This window comes from Pleurodeles waltl, chromosome 8 (genome assembly GCF_031143425.1).
Source record: "Pleurodeles waltl isolate 20211129_DDA chromosome 8, aPleWal1.hap1.20221129, whole genome shotgun sequence".
Lineage (NCBI taxonomy): Eukaryota > Metazoa > Chordata > Amphibia > Caudata > Salamandridae > Pleurodeles > Pleurodeles waltl.
This window is the reverse complement of record NC_090447.1, coordinates 1,239,901,763-1,239,918,145: the sequence shown is the minus strand read 5'-3', so window position 1 is coordinate 1,239,918,145 and position 16,383 is coordinate 1,239,901,763. Positions and strand designations below refer to the sequence as shown.

Below are 16,383 nucleotides of genomic sequence, written 5' to 3'. Positions count from 1 at the left end.
ATGCTGTGCTTTCCAAGAGCAGGGTCACGGGCAAGGGAAAAGTAGTAAGTGCTTCTTTCTTTGCTATTCTATCCCAAACCACGACTGTCACCCTTGATTGGAGAGGAATACATCCTTTTTGTGCTGGAAAGTCACCACTTTGCACTTCATTGCATCAAGGAGGCTTGCTACCACCACAGCTATTGCTGCACAGCCCGGTCTACTAACATTGTTAGGCAGGGCTTTGTACCGAAAAATAACGTGTCATTAAAGCTGGTTCTAAACAGGAGAAATCTTTTAATTTCTTCTAACTTTTCACACCTTGCATGTGTACACTGTACAATTCACATCCAGTGTGCAAAAAGTTTAAAAGTTTGTCTAGACTTATTACTTTGTACTGGAAGAGTAACTTTCCAGTACAAAACCTATGCTACACATTACGGGGCTTTGTGCCTGTCCAGCAGTGAAAAAGCACTGTCTACAGTGGGCGACCTAACTCAGTAACTCTGCTAGCTGTTGAACGTGCTGCGGACAGCCCTGTCTGGAAGTAAGGGATGGTGTCACAGCCCTGCGATACCCCAGGTTTTTTGGGGTTAAGGGAACCTGAATGGGGTGACCTAGCAGTGCCCTACATCAGGATTGTATGTCTCTTAGGCTACCTAAGTGATGGGTGGAATGCTTACATTAATCTCAGACACTGGTAACTACTGAGGGCTGCATTCTAGTTGATTCTTTTTTTTGCCCATTATGCCACACAGAGTAGAGAACAGCAATATGCAAAATAGTCTTAGTCCAATTCTGATATGAACATTCTAGCCCCAGACTATCAGCTCAGGTCCTCTCCAGATGGGAACACAAGCAGGCTGGTACTAATTTCAGCCTTTTGGTCCTCATCATTGACAAGCAGCATGATTCCATTGGCACAGTGAGCATGAGACCTATGTTTGAGAACGTTTATTGCTCTTAGTGTGCCTCACTTTGAAAATAAAAAAATTAAGTGATAGTTCAAATGCTTGATTGAATCTCAGTATGTGTTAATTACTCTGCCCACATATCAGACTATCGTTTTTGAACTTGCAAACATTTCACTCATAATTTTCTTGTTTTTCTCCCTTGCTAATTTGACAGTAAGCATCTGCCATTTCAAGAAAATATATTGTTTGAAAATGATGATTATTATTTCTGTTGTGTAAAGATATTTATTTCTCTTTATCTTTTTTTAGGTCACATACGAAGCTCACAAGGAATACCTTGCTAAAATGTATGAAGAATATCAACGGCAAGAGGAGGAGAACATCAAGAAGGGAAAGAAAGGGAATGTGAGCACCATCTCGGGCCTTTCAGCTCAAGCGACAGTATCCAAAGGTGGAATAGAAATACGGGAAATTGAGGATCTTTCTCAGAGTCAGAGTCCAGAGAGTGAAACGGATTATCCTGTGAGCACCGACACCAGGGACTTGCTGCTGGCAACAAAGTTATCCGATGAGACGCTAGGAGGATCAGACAGACCAACCGGAGGTGTGCGTGTTGAGGTTCACGATCTGTTGGTTGACATTAAAGCAGAGAAGGTGGAAGCCACAGAAGTAAAGCTCGATGATTTGGATTTATCACCGGAGACATTGGTCTCAGGTGAGAATGGTGCTCTTGTAGAAGTTGAATCTCTCCTAGACAACGTTTATAGTGCAGCAGTTGAGAAACTCCAAAACAATGTCCATGGCAGTGTGGGCATCATTAAGGAAAGTGAGGAGAAGGACAATGGACCTCTGATAACCCTGGCCGATGAGAAGGATGTGCCTGCCGCCAATAGTACCTCATTCCTTTTTGATAAAATGTCACTTCAGGAGGATAAACTCTTGCCACAGCTGTCCAGTAGTAACCATATTACAATTCCTAATCTGCAGGAGGCACATGTGCACATGGGGGTGAGTGACGATCTTGGGCTGCTCGCTCATATGACGGGCAGTGTGGACATTACTTGTGCCTCGAGTGTCATAGAGGAGAAGGAGTTTAAGATCCATACGACATCTGAATCAATGAGCAATGCCACGGATAGGGACATGTCTGCAGCTTCCAAAGTTCTAGAGTACGCTGAGATGACTGCTAGGACGCTTGAATCTGAGTCTTCCAGCAGCAAAACCTTGGTAAATATTGATGCCAGCAGTACAGTCTCTGATACGGAAAGATCAGATGATGGGAGAGAATTGGGGAAGGAGATTAAGAAGATCCAAACTACTACTACTACCCAGGTACGTGTGTTTTTGTCATTTGTTTCTGGTTCCAGAGTTAGTAACATTGCAGCAGTACTATCACACAGATGATCTGCTTCAGAAGAGAAGTTTATCACATAAGGAATAATAAAGTCTCTCTCTATACAGCACCTGGAACATATAGGGTAATCGTGCTTATATGGAAAGTGTGCCCAGATTCTCTGTTCCTTTGAATGGGCTTAAATCCGGTACTACTAAACAAGTTTTACTTTTAAAATTTACAATTAAACAGATGTTTTGCCTTGCTTTAAGTACATTCACAACCTTTGGCACGGTAACAGTGTTCTTTGTTTTTCCAAGCGCCATAAAATTGTAATTCAGTTCTCAGTTTTGCAGATTGCAGATGTTAATTAAATTCGATTTAAATGTTCGTCCAAACATCTTGACGCCCAATGCACATTTTCTGCACGCTGAATAGTCTAAGTTCATATTTCTCACCAAAACCTAGTCCTCTGGTGTGCATGTAATTTGGATGGATATGGAATGGTTGCTTTGACCTTTTTGGGCCTATTTAGTCTTTTATCAAGATTGGACACCCTGAGAATTGAGATTTGGTGTCTGAAAGGCTAGATTTTATTAAAGACACAGAGGCGAGTAGTATGCGTTCTTTTCTCACTTTAATAAATATAGCAGCCAAGAAAAACCACAAATCCTAGAAAACCCTGGGAATAAACTACCACATCACATACAGGGGACAACCAATGGCACGTCGAGTATGAGTACAAGTATCTTGACTGAGAGCAAATGAAGAAGGAGAAACTGGCAACAAGGAACTTTGTTGCGGCGGAGCCGGATACAGAGAAGCTGACTGCGAATTAACTGGACGCAGCAGTGCTGGTCGAAAGTAGAGAAACTGCGGAAAGAATAGCAGGGAGGATTAATGAAACTGCGGTGGGATTATATTCGCCTCCATGTCTTTAATAAAATCTAGACTTTCAGACACAAAGGCTAGGAAAATCTTGATTTTATTACAAGACTGGAGGCGCATATTATGCTTGTTCAAAGCAAGGATATCACATTGTCTAATGGGTGATCAAGAGGTTTACAATAAAATGTTCTAAACGTATTAACGTTTGACCAATCTGCAGATCTGAGAATATTGTGTAAACCAGCCCCCACCCAAAACGCGCAAGAGGCTGCAGCCCCTCTCACTGAATCGGCGCCAAAGGAAAGAGTAGAGACACCCGCCAGGGACATGAGCCACTTAACCCAACGGGCTAACATAGGGGCCGACACTGGCTTATGGGGTTTCTGAAAGGAAATAAGTAATTGAGTAGAGGAGATACTTCTGAGATCTGCAGTTTGAGAAACGTAAGTCTTTAAACAATTACCAACACACAATTTGGATTGAGAGGAGGAAAAAGGGTAATGCTCAGATGATAAATTAGTCTTAGTATGCCTATTGACTTGGAGGAATAACGAAAAGAGGAAATATCCAGAGCTTTAACATCAGAAAATGGCTTAATAGATACCAAACACAAAAGCATCGTCAATTTGGCAGACAAATGTTTGACCGATAAGTCATTATTATCCGGCCATGTAATAAAAAGGTGAAGTACAGCATTAGCATCCCACATAACATTGTATTTAGGAGCTGGAGGCTTAGCAAAACGTACTCCCTTTCAAAGTCGACAGACCAACGGGTGTTCACCAATAGGTCTTCCGTCCACTCTTATATGTTCTGAAGAGATCGCCGATCTGTACGTATTAATGGTACAATAAGTTCTACCCTGAGAAGCCAAGGAATCAAGAAAATTAACTACCAAATTTACATCTGCCGAAATAGGATCTGAATCCCTGTCCAAACACCAGCTACACCAAGCCAACCAGACTGACTTGTAGACCAACGTTGTGCCGGGGCCCAGGATTGCTGGATAAAACAGACAGCCTCCTCTGAAATTCTTGGGGTTCTCCAGGAAGCCCCGAAACTCTACAAGCTATGAGATGGAGGGAGTTCTCCAACACCAGGGTGTGAGGAAGACCTTGAGGATTCAAGAGCAGATTGGGAAAGGGAGGAACCAATACAGGGAAATCGGAATCTAGCTCCAATAGAGTTGGATACCAAGGCTAGGACTGCCAAAAGGGGTGATCAGGACCAGAGATGACTGCTGAGCTAGAACCCGGGCAATGAGCAGAAATGGAGGAAATGCATAGAGAAGGGAATTGGGCCATGACTGAAGGAAGGCATCCTCTTTGGCCAAATCCAAAATTCTGGTTAAAGGACCAACAAGATCTAGTAGTCTGTCCTGGCAATTAGACCAGACTTTATCAACCCCTTTCTTGGGATCCTTCCCAAACTTAGTGAAAAACAACATGTTGGGATAAATAGCAGGGGTATCAGCCACCTTGGAAGGAAGGGACAGTCTGGGACACTCTGACTTCAATTTGTTCCTAGAGGACTTACCCAAAGCATGTTTCAAATAAAAGGAAACATAGTCAGAGACATGGTCAGAAGGGAACCACTCCAAAGAATTAGGGTGATGGTCAACCAGATCATCAGACAATGATAGGGATAAAATTGCACTGGGAGAAATTTTACGCCTTTGCTCCAAAGGCCCATGATCAGAGACATCATCATTGGCCTGTGAGCGAGAAGCCACATTGTCTAGAATATCATCCCCATCACTGTCCGTATCTCTGAGATCAAGGATATTAAGGGAGGAAGAAGGGAGCCACGAAGGATTCGCCTCTCGGTGGGAGGCCTAAATGTAATAGAAACGCCTTTGGAAGGCACACGAGAGGGTGCCGCTCGTTTCATTCCCATTTTTGAAGGAACTCAGAGGGTTGTAACATTTTTGATAAAGAGGCTTCCCCTTTTGGGAAAATCAAGCATGGAAACTGAAACAACATGCTGCACAGAGTCCATGATAAAAGACTTTAAATTATCTTTTAAAGACTGTTGTTCATCCCCAGGCATATTGAATAACCAGGAAAAAATAATTTAATTTAAATAGTAAAGAAAAACTGGACTAAAAACAAGGGAACACAGAAATAAATATTTCCAAGGTAAAAAAACAGACATGCAGGGGTTAATCGAGAGCCTAGGTGGTGAGGGTGTGTACAGAGGCGGAGCAACTGATGAAGAAATCGGCTGAAACGCCTCAGAGCCCAAGGGAATACTCTGCAATGAAAAGCCGTGTGAAAAAGAAGTGTCAGAACAAGGTGGCAAAGAAAGTACACAAGCCTGAGGCCCAGCGCCAGGAATGCGAGTGAGGAACAGCGGCCAGTGAACGAGGCAGAATGCCTCAGAAATGCAAGACAAGTGTTACGAACTTTCTAAATGAGCGCAAGGCTCAAAACGGTAAGAAAACATCGTTACCACACATAACATGCAAATATATACAGATATAATTCTTGAAAAACACAATACAAATAAAATTTGCAAGCAGAATACTTATCTTGACTGCGAGCAGCAAGAAAAGAGGGCTTGTTGCTGTCAGTCAAGAAGGTTGTACTCCTATTCGACATGCCATTGGTTGTCCCCTTTATGATGTGATTTGGTAGTTTTTTCCCAGGGTTTTCTGGGATTTGTAGTTTTTCTTGGCTGCTATATTTCTTAAAGTGAGAAAAGAGCGCATAATATGAGCCTCTGGTCTTGTAAAAAAATCAAGGGGGAGGCCCATAAACCTGGGACCTCTGTTCTTTGAGACTGTCAACAAGCCGTGTCCATACCCCACCTAAATTCGTCCCCTCCCCCCTGTCATTCATCAGTTCAGTTAGTCTTAATGTGCAACCCAAAATACTTTTCACTGCCCCCTTACAAATACATCAGATACAGATCCCTTTGGAAAAAGTACAAGGCAATTCAGCCCATCCATCTCAATTGCCTATATCACTGCAACTAGACCACACACCGCACAAACCTGATGAAGCTGTGTAGGCTGAAGGTAAATTAAGAAAATCTGGGGGGGAAACAAGCCCCCTGCTTCAAAATCCATCATCTGGAACAAACTGCCCACTCATCTTAGACTCGTCCGTACACACATCTATCCTTTAGTAGATAACTGAAAATCATCCGCTTATCAAAATAGGCTCCTTATGTTATGTATCTAGAATTAAATGTTATGGGCATAGTGATTTGTAAATAATGGAAGGCAGTGCTTCCTCGTTTCTTTAATGTTCTAAACCTAATGGGACTTACTCCTGCAATCCAAAAGATAGTGAACGCAAAAGATAGCATTTACACATGTCTGTAGTTGGCTGTCCTCCACCCTGGACTTTTGCAACAACTATTTGGACAAGGTCCAGCTCTAATATTCTAGATCAAAACCGGCCCGCTAAGGTTTGTTGGTTATACTAAGGTTTTCAAAAATGTCTATGGGACCAGCTACCAGAACCTAGTGCCACACAACCCTTGTTCTACGTAAAGTTTGCTGCTAGCCCTTGGTGTTAAGTTTGCAGTATAGCAATACAGGCAAAAGCATAATCTATAACAGAAATCAATGCAGTGTCTAGTCCGTTTGTTCACTTTAAATATTGACCCCTTCCTCATGTATACATACATATTTTATTCGGATCAACATTCGATTTTATATGCACGAGCAAGCAATAATCTGGATTGTGCCAGAGCAACGTTTTTCAAATATTTGCACATGATTCCCTATTATGTGTACCAGTAGATCGTTGATTAGTGCTTTAACCCACAGGCTGGTGGCATTATTGGTAAAAGGTCAACTTAATTTGAAGTTACACCTGTTACCTGTTAAAAGACACTGGATGAGTCCTGTTTGGTGTTCAGCATCGAGGCACGAAGTGAACATTAAGCTGCATTGGGAAACAGCTGAGCAATTGCCTTCCACTTTGGATCAATTTGTTTCCTAATTTGCTGTCATTTATGTAGGCAGCACCGTGTTTGTTACCTTGATGCTTATTTTAAATTTTCTGCCAGTGCCGATGTTTCCTGTTCTGGGTCGTGCATAGAGGCAATTTAGACGTGGTAGACGCAAATCGGATTAAATGAAAACAGCAGTAATAAGGTCCATTTATTTTCAAAATGTAATTGACATTACTAGCTCAGTAGAATGGAAGCCCTGATTCTATTTCCTGATAGTCACTTCATCTGTCTATATACTGGCCCTTAGGGTTCCATCTGGCTCTCTGGGGGCCCTTTGTTCTAATCCAAATATCCTAGATCAAAAGTCTGTTCCGAAACTGACATCACCTGAAAGTTTGCTGCAGAGCTTTTCTAAATTCAGAAGCTGAGATGAATAAGTACAGCACAGCTGACATTCTCCCAAAAGGAAACCATCCGGAAACAAACGAGACTAAAAACTAAAAAAACAAGAAAGGGCGCAGGAAAATCGACCCTGTATGTCTATTTGGAAAACTTTTCTCTCTTCAGAAAGAATTCCCAGCCTACTTCTGGGAATGTTGGACAGTGCTCACACGCTAACTACAGGGAGTGCAGAATTATTAGGCAAATGAGTATTTTGACCACATCATCCTCTTTATGCATGTTGTCTTACTCCAAGCTGTATAGGCTCGAAAGCCTACTACCAATTAAGCATATTAGGTGATGTGCATCTCTGTAATGAGAAGGGGTGTGGTCTAATGACATCAACACCCTATATCAGGTGTGCATAATTATTAGGCAACTTCCTTTCCTTTGGCAAAATGGGTCAAAAGAAGGACTTGACAGGCTCAGAAAAGTCAAAAATAGTGAGATATCTTGCAGAGGGATGCAGCACTCTTAAAATTGCAAAGCTTCTGAAGCGTGATCATCGAACAATCAAGCGTTTCATTCAAAATAGTCAACAGGGTCGCAAGAAGCGTGTGGAAAAACCAAGGCGCAAAATAACTGCCCATGAACTGAGAAAAGTCAAGCGTGCAGCTGCCACGATGCCACTTGCCACCAGTTTGGCCATATTTCAGAGCTGCAACATCACTGGAGTGCCCAAAAGCACAAGGTGTGCAATACTCAGAGACATGGCCAAGGTAAGAAAGGCTGAAAGACGACCACCACTGAACAAGACACACAAGCTGAAACGTCAAGACTGGGCCAAGAAATATCTCAAGACTGATTTTTCTAAGGTTTTATGGACTGATGAAATGAGAGTGAGTCTTGATGGGCCAGATGGATGGGCCCGTGGCTGGATTGGTAAAGGGCAGAGAGCTCCAGTGCGACTCAGACGCCAGCAAGGTGGAGGTGGAGTACTGGTTTGGGCTGGTATCATCAAAGATGAGCTTGTGGGGCCTTTTCGGGTTGAGGATGGAGTCAAGCTCAACTCCCAGTCCTACTGCCAGTTCCTGGAAGACACCTTCTTCAAGCAGTGGTACAGGAAGAAGTCTGCATCCTTCAAGAAAAACATGATTTTCATGCAGGACAATGCTCCATCACACGCGTCCAAGTACTCCACAGCGTGGCTGGCAAGAAAGGGTATAAAAGAAGGAAATCTAATGACATGGCCTCCTTGTTCACCTGATCTGAACCCCATTGAGAACCTGTGGTCCATCATCAAATGTGAGATTTACAGGGAGGGAAAACAGTACACCTCTCTGAACAGTGTCTGGGAGGCTGTGGTTGCTGCTGCACGCAATGTTGATGGTGAACAGATCAAAACACTGACAGAATCCATGGATGGCAGGCTTTTGAGTGTCCTTGCAAAGAAAGGTGGCTATATTGGTCACTGATTTGTTTTTGTTTTGTTTTTGAATGTCAGAAATGTATATTTGTGAATGTTGAGATGTTATATTGGTTTCACTGGTAATAATAAATAATTGAAATGGGTATATATATTTTTTTGTTAAGTTGCCTAATAATTATGCACAGTGATAGTAACCTGCACACACAGATATCCCCCTAACATAGCTAAAACTAAAAACAAACTAAAAACTACTTCCAAAAATATTCAGCTTTGATATTAATGAGTTTTTTGGGTTCATTGAGAACATGGTTGTTGTTCAATAATAAAATTAATCCTCAAAAATACAACTTGCCTAATAATTCTGCACTCCCTGTATTTCTGACTATGGAGATGTATCAGGAGTATTTTTCCACAGGAGGAGCTGTGCAAACTTGTAAACTTTTTTTGTTCCTCCAGTGCAGAATATTTACCATTGTGTTGACACTCCTTTCTTGCACTCTCATATATTTCCTCCTGAATGTCTCCAGGGGCAAACACTGCTTGTGAGAGGCATAATTTGCCCCACTGTTGGCTCAAGCTGCTCTTACTAACATGTCCCTTCTTTTTGTGTTTGGCAAATTGTTCTTGGTGCCACCAGAAGACCGCTGAAGTTTCATTTCAAAGTTCTTCTAAGATACAGAATTCATGCAAAGTTTGACTGTGTTCATATCGTATCTGTCAGTGGGTACTCTTTATTGTTACTGTTGTAATTACTACTTAAAAATGTCAATGATTTGATTTGAACCTTCTAAATGAATTAATGCTTCGGGGGTATGTCGGCAGATCAATAACAAGCATTGAAACCAACGTCGATAGACCTAAGCGTTGTTTTTAACAATGAAAAGTGCTGTGGGGAAAAGTACTAAGGTGTGCTGTGCGTCAAGTGTGCCAAGTTGTGTATCTGAGGAGCCAGCACTTTTCACTTGGTGTAGTCTCAGTGAAGAGACAGCCCGCTTTGCTATCCTCCACGTGGGTCGGTAAGCGTCAGACACTTCCTGCTCTTCTCCGGAGGGCCGCTGCACATTTAAAGCAACAGTTACAACACTAGTCACCAAAGTTGTGTGACTGTGGCAGCCTCACCATATTTTCTCTGCATTGCTGCAGTGGTTCGATTGGGACTGCTCCTGCCCTTCCAGGCCTGGCTGCTATAGCAATATTGATAGCTGCTTGCAGTCCCACTAAAGAGATCTCATATTGAATTGTGAGAGTCTGGATTTCTCATTTAGACCCATGAGCAGGTGAAATGGGTTATATAGCTTACACAAGGTGGGAGCAATGCAAGCCTCTCTCGGGTTCACTACAGCCATCAGCGGTGCACTCTTCACTCAGGCATGGCAGGAACAGTTCAGGTGGCTGCAATGCAAACGTCATTCACCAATGTAGCATGTACAATGCACGAATCATCAAGGTAGGGCTAACTAGGTCGGTGTGAGTAGTTCATCCTGTTTTGATCATTTCTTTGCACTTCTTTTGCGCTTCAGTTTTGATTAGGTTTGTATAATAGCAGATTATTCTTGGCTATCAGAATTCACAGATAACCCAATGATGTAGATACTATGCTTTACATGCGGATTCCTGTGATCCCCCTAGTATTTGAAGACCATGGGAGAGAGAGCAGGTAAACTTGGGTAAGTGTGTCTTGGTGTAATATACCCACATCATTAGTACAAAAACTTTGAAATCTTTCCTCTGCCTCCCATACTAAACAAGTGTATGCAACTTACTTCGGCCTGCTCCGATCACTCAGGAAGTTCCTTCCCCCTCCTGTCGGTATCCTCCCTGAACACCAATGGTCCAAGCGTGTGTCTTATCTCGCTTGGACGGCGGAAATACCTTATACCTTGGTGTATCTGCATACCTCATACACCATTCCAGATGGTTCAGAACGCTGCTGGAAGACTTCTTAATATACCTTTCCAGCATCCTATCTCAGGCCACTCCTCTAACCTTATTTCAAGATCCTGTGTTTAATGTGCTGTGCCTTTCAGAATATAGGCTTCAAGTACTTATGCAGTCTAATCAGTCCCTATGTCCCTTCAAGCAGCCTTCGCGCTGGAAACTAAGGTCTAACCATGATCCAAGTAATTAGGAAAGTCAGGCTAGTGCGCTCTTCTCTTAGCTTCCTTTCGTCCACTCTGTGGACCAAAGTACAGTGGGAGCTGCTTTATCTTCCTCTGAAGCAATCTTTAGAAAACAATCGAGACCTGGCTCGTAGTTCATTTTTCCCGCCCTTCAGGGCAATCCAGCAGGACGGCCCATTATGGACGACAACATGGCTGTATAAAATCCTAAACATAAATAGAAAGATTTTGTTTCTCCAAGTCTTGTGAGTCAAGTTAGCCCTGTCATGTTATTTCTTTTTTTGCATTATAAATGCAGGATTACATATATTTTACAGCCAAGATAGACTACATTTGTCTTTCTTAGCATGAGTAAATATACAGGTATTACAAAGCTCACTTGTGTCCAGTATTCCTTTCTCATGTTTGTGTCTAATTTAGGTACTCACCTGATAAGTGGTATTCCTCCCTCCCTGTTAAGTCTCTTAGCTTGTTCTTTTACTTCCTATAGTCCAGAGAGAGCTTGTCTGTTACGTGTGCAGTTTCTACTCATGGCTTGATGGAGAGATGCAGCACATTGCTATGCATCATAAGGACAGTACATAGCCTTAGATACTCATGGTCTTTGGGCATGCCCACCAAGCCAAAGCCAACTTCGAAATGGAGTTAGCAGTTGGGGAGTGGTCCTCGACGTTTGCGGCGCATAGTTTTCACTACAGGACTCTAACCTTTCCTCAGCAGACATCTTCAATAGAACACTTGCCTGCTTGTTTCTTCATGCCAAATCTCTCTTACCCAGAGTTTTTCAGTCATTCTGTTGCTCATTTTATTGAGGGATTCCCCGAGGGTTTCATTCTTGAAGTTTGTTGTGTTCTCCGTTTAAAACTCGGTTTTCTTTGTGGTTGATGACTTCTGTTGGATGGGTTTTTCGTGTACACATCTCTTTTACAATGCCTGTCTCTTTATTTTTCTGTACATAGAGAACCCGAGTTCAACATCACTTACTTAAAGTCACATCTACAGTTTGAGATTTCTACTAATCTATGGATCCTTCTGGTTTTTCTTCAGCATGTCACTTTGAGGCCTACACATTATTTTTGTTTTAACGAGGTTGAGAGGGCATGTTGTGACAACGGATTAATGTAGAAATATATTTCTTTAATGATGGAATTTTAATAGGATGCAAACTAAGGGCCAGATGTACGAAAGGATTTTACCCATTCTGTGTCTATGGGAAAAAGCTTTCGTACATATGGCCCTAAATTCGGTTATACTCGTGAGCGGAGTAGCAGTACATTAGTTCATCGCTTTATGGAGACTGCACTGAACGTTAACCAAATTAGGACAGAAAACCGTTGCGCTGCACATTTTCTAAATTGTTTCGGAATACAGCAGCATGCCCGGGTTGCAGGTTATATTATTTAAATGTCTGCAGCGGTTTCATGTTACATAAATTACCTAATTGTCACATTCAACACTCGTTACAATTTTGAATGGCAATTATTTGGTTTGCAATAATTTACACCACTGTTTATTTTTTAAGGGATGCTTAGGTGTGACCAGCACAATGTGAGGCGGTGCTCATTTCTGCACTGTAAGGAGGAGTTCTTAGAAGACCAGTGGTTACTAAAGGAAAGGAAGATATGGGCCCTCAAATTGACCCTGGAGGTCCTAAGACCGCCAGGGCGGCTGTGGTGGTGTCACCGCCGACGGGCTGGCGGTGAATACCACTGTAGTGTGGTTAGTTTTACGTATTCATTGCGCTTTAGCTTCAGGCTTTAGGCCTTTGTGCATTTTGCCCTGAATATATTTTATTCATTTGCTGACAGCTTAGAGCCTCTGTGCACTCTGCTCTACATGCTTTTTATTAGGCTTCGTACTGTTATTTTTCAAATAGCCAGTTCTACAGTGTTGTTTTTTATTCATATCACACTGTTTTGCCTACTTCAGCACTGGAGTTCTCCATAACATATTTACTCTGTGCTTCAGTCAAGGATACAGTCTGGTACATTGCCGATAGACGTGGTAAGAGTTTAGACTTGGCATTCCTGCGTAGGGACATTTTGTGATCACGATGACATGTTAGTTATAAAATCACTTCCTTGTCCCAATACACGCAAGAGGGAGATTCCGACCAGGGAACCACAACTTGACGCTGACTGCCTCGTTGCAGATGCTGAACCAAGATCACAGGTCTTTGCTCAGGTATGAGGGCTGATATCTCCACAGTGATTCTAATAGGCAAGCTAGAAGCTTAACATGCTGTGCTCTAGATAGAACAAGCAGAGGGAGAGTAGAAACTGTTTGACAATATGATAGCTTTGTTTTTATGTTTTACTCTCCTGGTAACTATTACAATCCTACTGTGTTGTATCGTTCTGGTTATTGCGGCTCACGACCTTAATATCTAAAATACAGTCGTTTTATTAAACATTATATAAAACTTATACTGTCTTTGTCATTTGTATATGAGATCATATTGGAAATAAGAGAGTTGGTTTGGATCTGAGTAACCACGACTTCCCTGAGAAGTTCCAAAGATGTCATGCGCTCGGCTGCCAAATCATTCCTTCCACATGGGAGAAATGAGGCACTGCTTGTTAGCCGGAGCAAAAACCGGATTTAGGGTGACAGAGTTCTTTACACGTGGGTCAGACTCAGTCCCCCACACCGTTATCGATCCTGCTACCTAGAAATCGAGTAGTCTCATTTAGAATAATGAGAGCCCACGTGACACCACCAAACTAGGAGTTTGGCCAAAGCCAAACCACTGAGCCTCCACCCGTCCTGCCACATTATTGCGTTCCGCCAGGCTGGAGGTGAGCACCTCCATCACGAGGCGGGAGACGATCAGCTTTTTTCTGCCGGTCACATCGTCAGAAAAAGCTGGCGGTTTTGCAACCTTGGTGACAGGAATAAGCATTCTTATCGCCAGGATACACTCGCACACACATCCACTTACCAGCACACATGCACTTACATACTCCCACACACAAACACAGCCCACTCACCCAGGCACTCGCGTCATAGACCCCCATTCACACTTATATACATACACAAACACCGCACTTACGCACATATTCACTCCCCCTCCCCAAGCGCATACATACATTCAGCACCTCGCCATCTGGACACCGCCACACTATTGTGGGTTGTAATACGGTGTGAGGTCTCTGCACCGCCGACCGCCAGCATGTCTGGTCTCGGAATGCCACCCAATTTGAGGCGAAAGTCCGAGATCAGTCGTAGTGAGGTGGTCTTAAGACCGCCAGCACTGGCAGTATTTTGGTGCCAGCGGCTTCGGCGGTCTATCGAAAAGACCGCCGAAGTCGTGATGAGGGCCATAGAGTTTTTCCAATACCATAAGAATGTAGATTTTCCAAGATTTTTAATCGAGGAAAGTCGTAATTTTATTAAAGACAAGAAGAGCAATATTATGCATTCTCTCTTGCTATTTATTTTTCATAGCAGCCAAAATTAAAGGAGGAACAAAAACATACACTTTAAGAAGAAAACTATAAAATCCACCAGCCCCTGGGTCAGAAATGCTAAAGTACTTTACACGGGTGTACGATTATTCCACTATAAATGAGCACCAAGATTAGTCCTTCCTCTAGCTTGATGTGAATCTTTTCAATCCAGTTTGTGCAGGAACAGAAACATTATGAAGAAACCAAAATGAACAAAATAATAAAGATAACAATCCATTCTTTAGCTTCTGGATATGAACCAGGTGGATTGCAGAATTATAATGTTTGCCACTAAAATAAATTAATAAGAACAACGACATGTTCAGTTTACCGGAAAGGAAATGCTAACAAATGCAATTCTAAAAAGCAATATAAAGGTGAGATAATGCTCACCTCTATGTCTTTAAGAATATTAGGACTTTCCTACATTAAACACTTTGAAAATCTGCTTTTTATCTCAAGACCAGAGTCTTCTGTTATGCATGTTTAAAGCATTATAACGATAGAAAAAATGTATGAAAAACAAGTTTACAATAAAAAGTTTTAAAAGTTGGAGCTAAGTACCACTCTGTGGTTCTTAGAATGTCTTCTAATCTAGCTTTAACCCAAAGGCTTTGGATGCCATGCTCTCTCTGGGTGAGTGGCCTCAAAACACATAGATGTGCACCCCAGCTTGATACATAACCTACCTGGATAACATGACAGAGGAAACATGAGAATGAGATCTCCTGAATATAAGGAGCTGAGCTGAAGTCCTTCTGTCAGAGGAAGTATGCAGATTACATTCCTTTAGGCACCACACTAAAAAAAGGTGTGAATGATCAGGTAAGGTGGACTATTCCATAGCTGAAGACGGGCTGTCAGCTCTCCTGGACAAAGAGCAAAACACCGTAGATGACATAAACTGACTGACTCCCAAATCCAAAATATTGGCATCAAAGGCTTTTTTTTTTAAGTAACCAAACACAAGAATATTGTACGTTTATATGAAGGAGATTTTAATGAAAAGATATCAGGCCATAAACGGAAAAGGCTGAATATCATATCACCATCTCATATGGGGATGTAGTAATCCTTGAAGTAATCTGTAGATCATCAAATGCCCTCTAATCTATTAATCTGTGATTTTTTTGTTTAACATTTTAGTCAACCTGTGAGTATTGACAGTTCTTAAGAACTGACTTAATGCCACCAGTTACCTTAAAAATTGATGTAAGTGAGCTTGCTGTAAATTGGGCTGATTTATAATCTGTTGATGTCCCTGGAGCCCAGGAATCCTCGATGAGTTTGCCAGACTGTGTTGAAGGACTCCGATAAATCCAGGCTGGTGGGAAACTTTCCAAGCCAAAAAATAAGCATGAGGGGGAAAGCATAAGGAATATGTAGGTTCCATGACTGAAAGAAGACATGAGTTTCAGCCGTTAGCAGATCTGGTCTAAAGCCAGTTGAGAATTGGATCTTCCTTTCCCAGTAACCTTTTAGGCGATGAGATACCAATCTGAGACTGAATGCAAACGACCTGGCACATATCCCACCATCACTGAAATGTGAAGTTGGAGACAGCAGTCCCAACAATTTTGAACAGATATAAAAGTTAATTTCAGTGACTGCCCCCTAAATGGTTGATATATCTTACAGTTGAAAATTGGCCAGCCTCAGAAGAACAAAACAGTGGCCGTAGATTTAGGTGAAAATCTGGATCAGAAAAAAGCCTGCACAAAGTTCTAAATAATTTATGCAAATGGAAGACTACTTTTTTGACCATGTGCTGTCAGTGCAGAAGTGGCCATAGTTAGAACCTGACCATGAAATACTTGCTTTGAATTCTGATAGAGTATCTGGGTCTGAATTAAAAATGGCTCTTCCATTCCAAGCATGTAGCTTCTCCAAAATGTGCATCCTGCTTTATCTCTTGATCCAAAGGAATCAAGTATGAGTAATTAATGTCTATTTCTGAAATGGCAAAACATTCAGTTCGGGAGGG

The 16,383-nt window shown here is 42.1% G+C and overlaps 1 protein-coding gene across 4 annotated transcripts in view; it reads left to right on the top strand.

Annotated features, from left to right (window-relative positions):
• Window positions 1-16,383, top strand: part of NBEA (neurobeachin) — a 1,608,295-nt gene that overhangs the window by 488,225 nt on the left and 1,103,687 nt on the right. For all 4 annotated transcript variants that reach the window (XM_069205539.1, XM_069205537.1, XM_069205538.1 and 1 more), the window contains exon 22: window positions 1,203-2,225. In XM_069205539.1, the coding sequence (XP_069061640.1) occupies window positions 1,203-2,225 (1,023 nt within the window). The remainder of the gene's footprint in view (window positions 1-1,202; window positions 2,226-16,383) is intronic.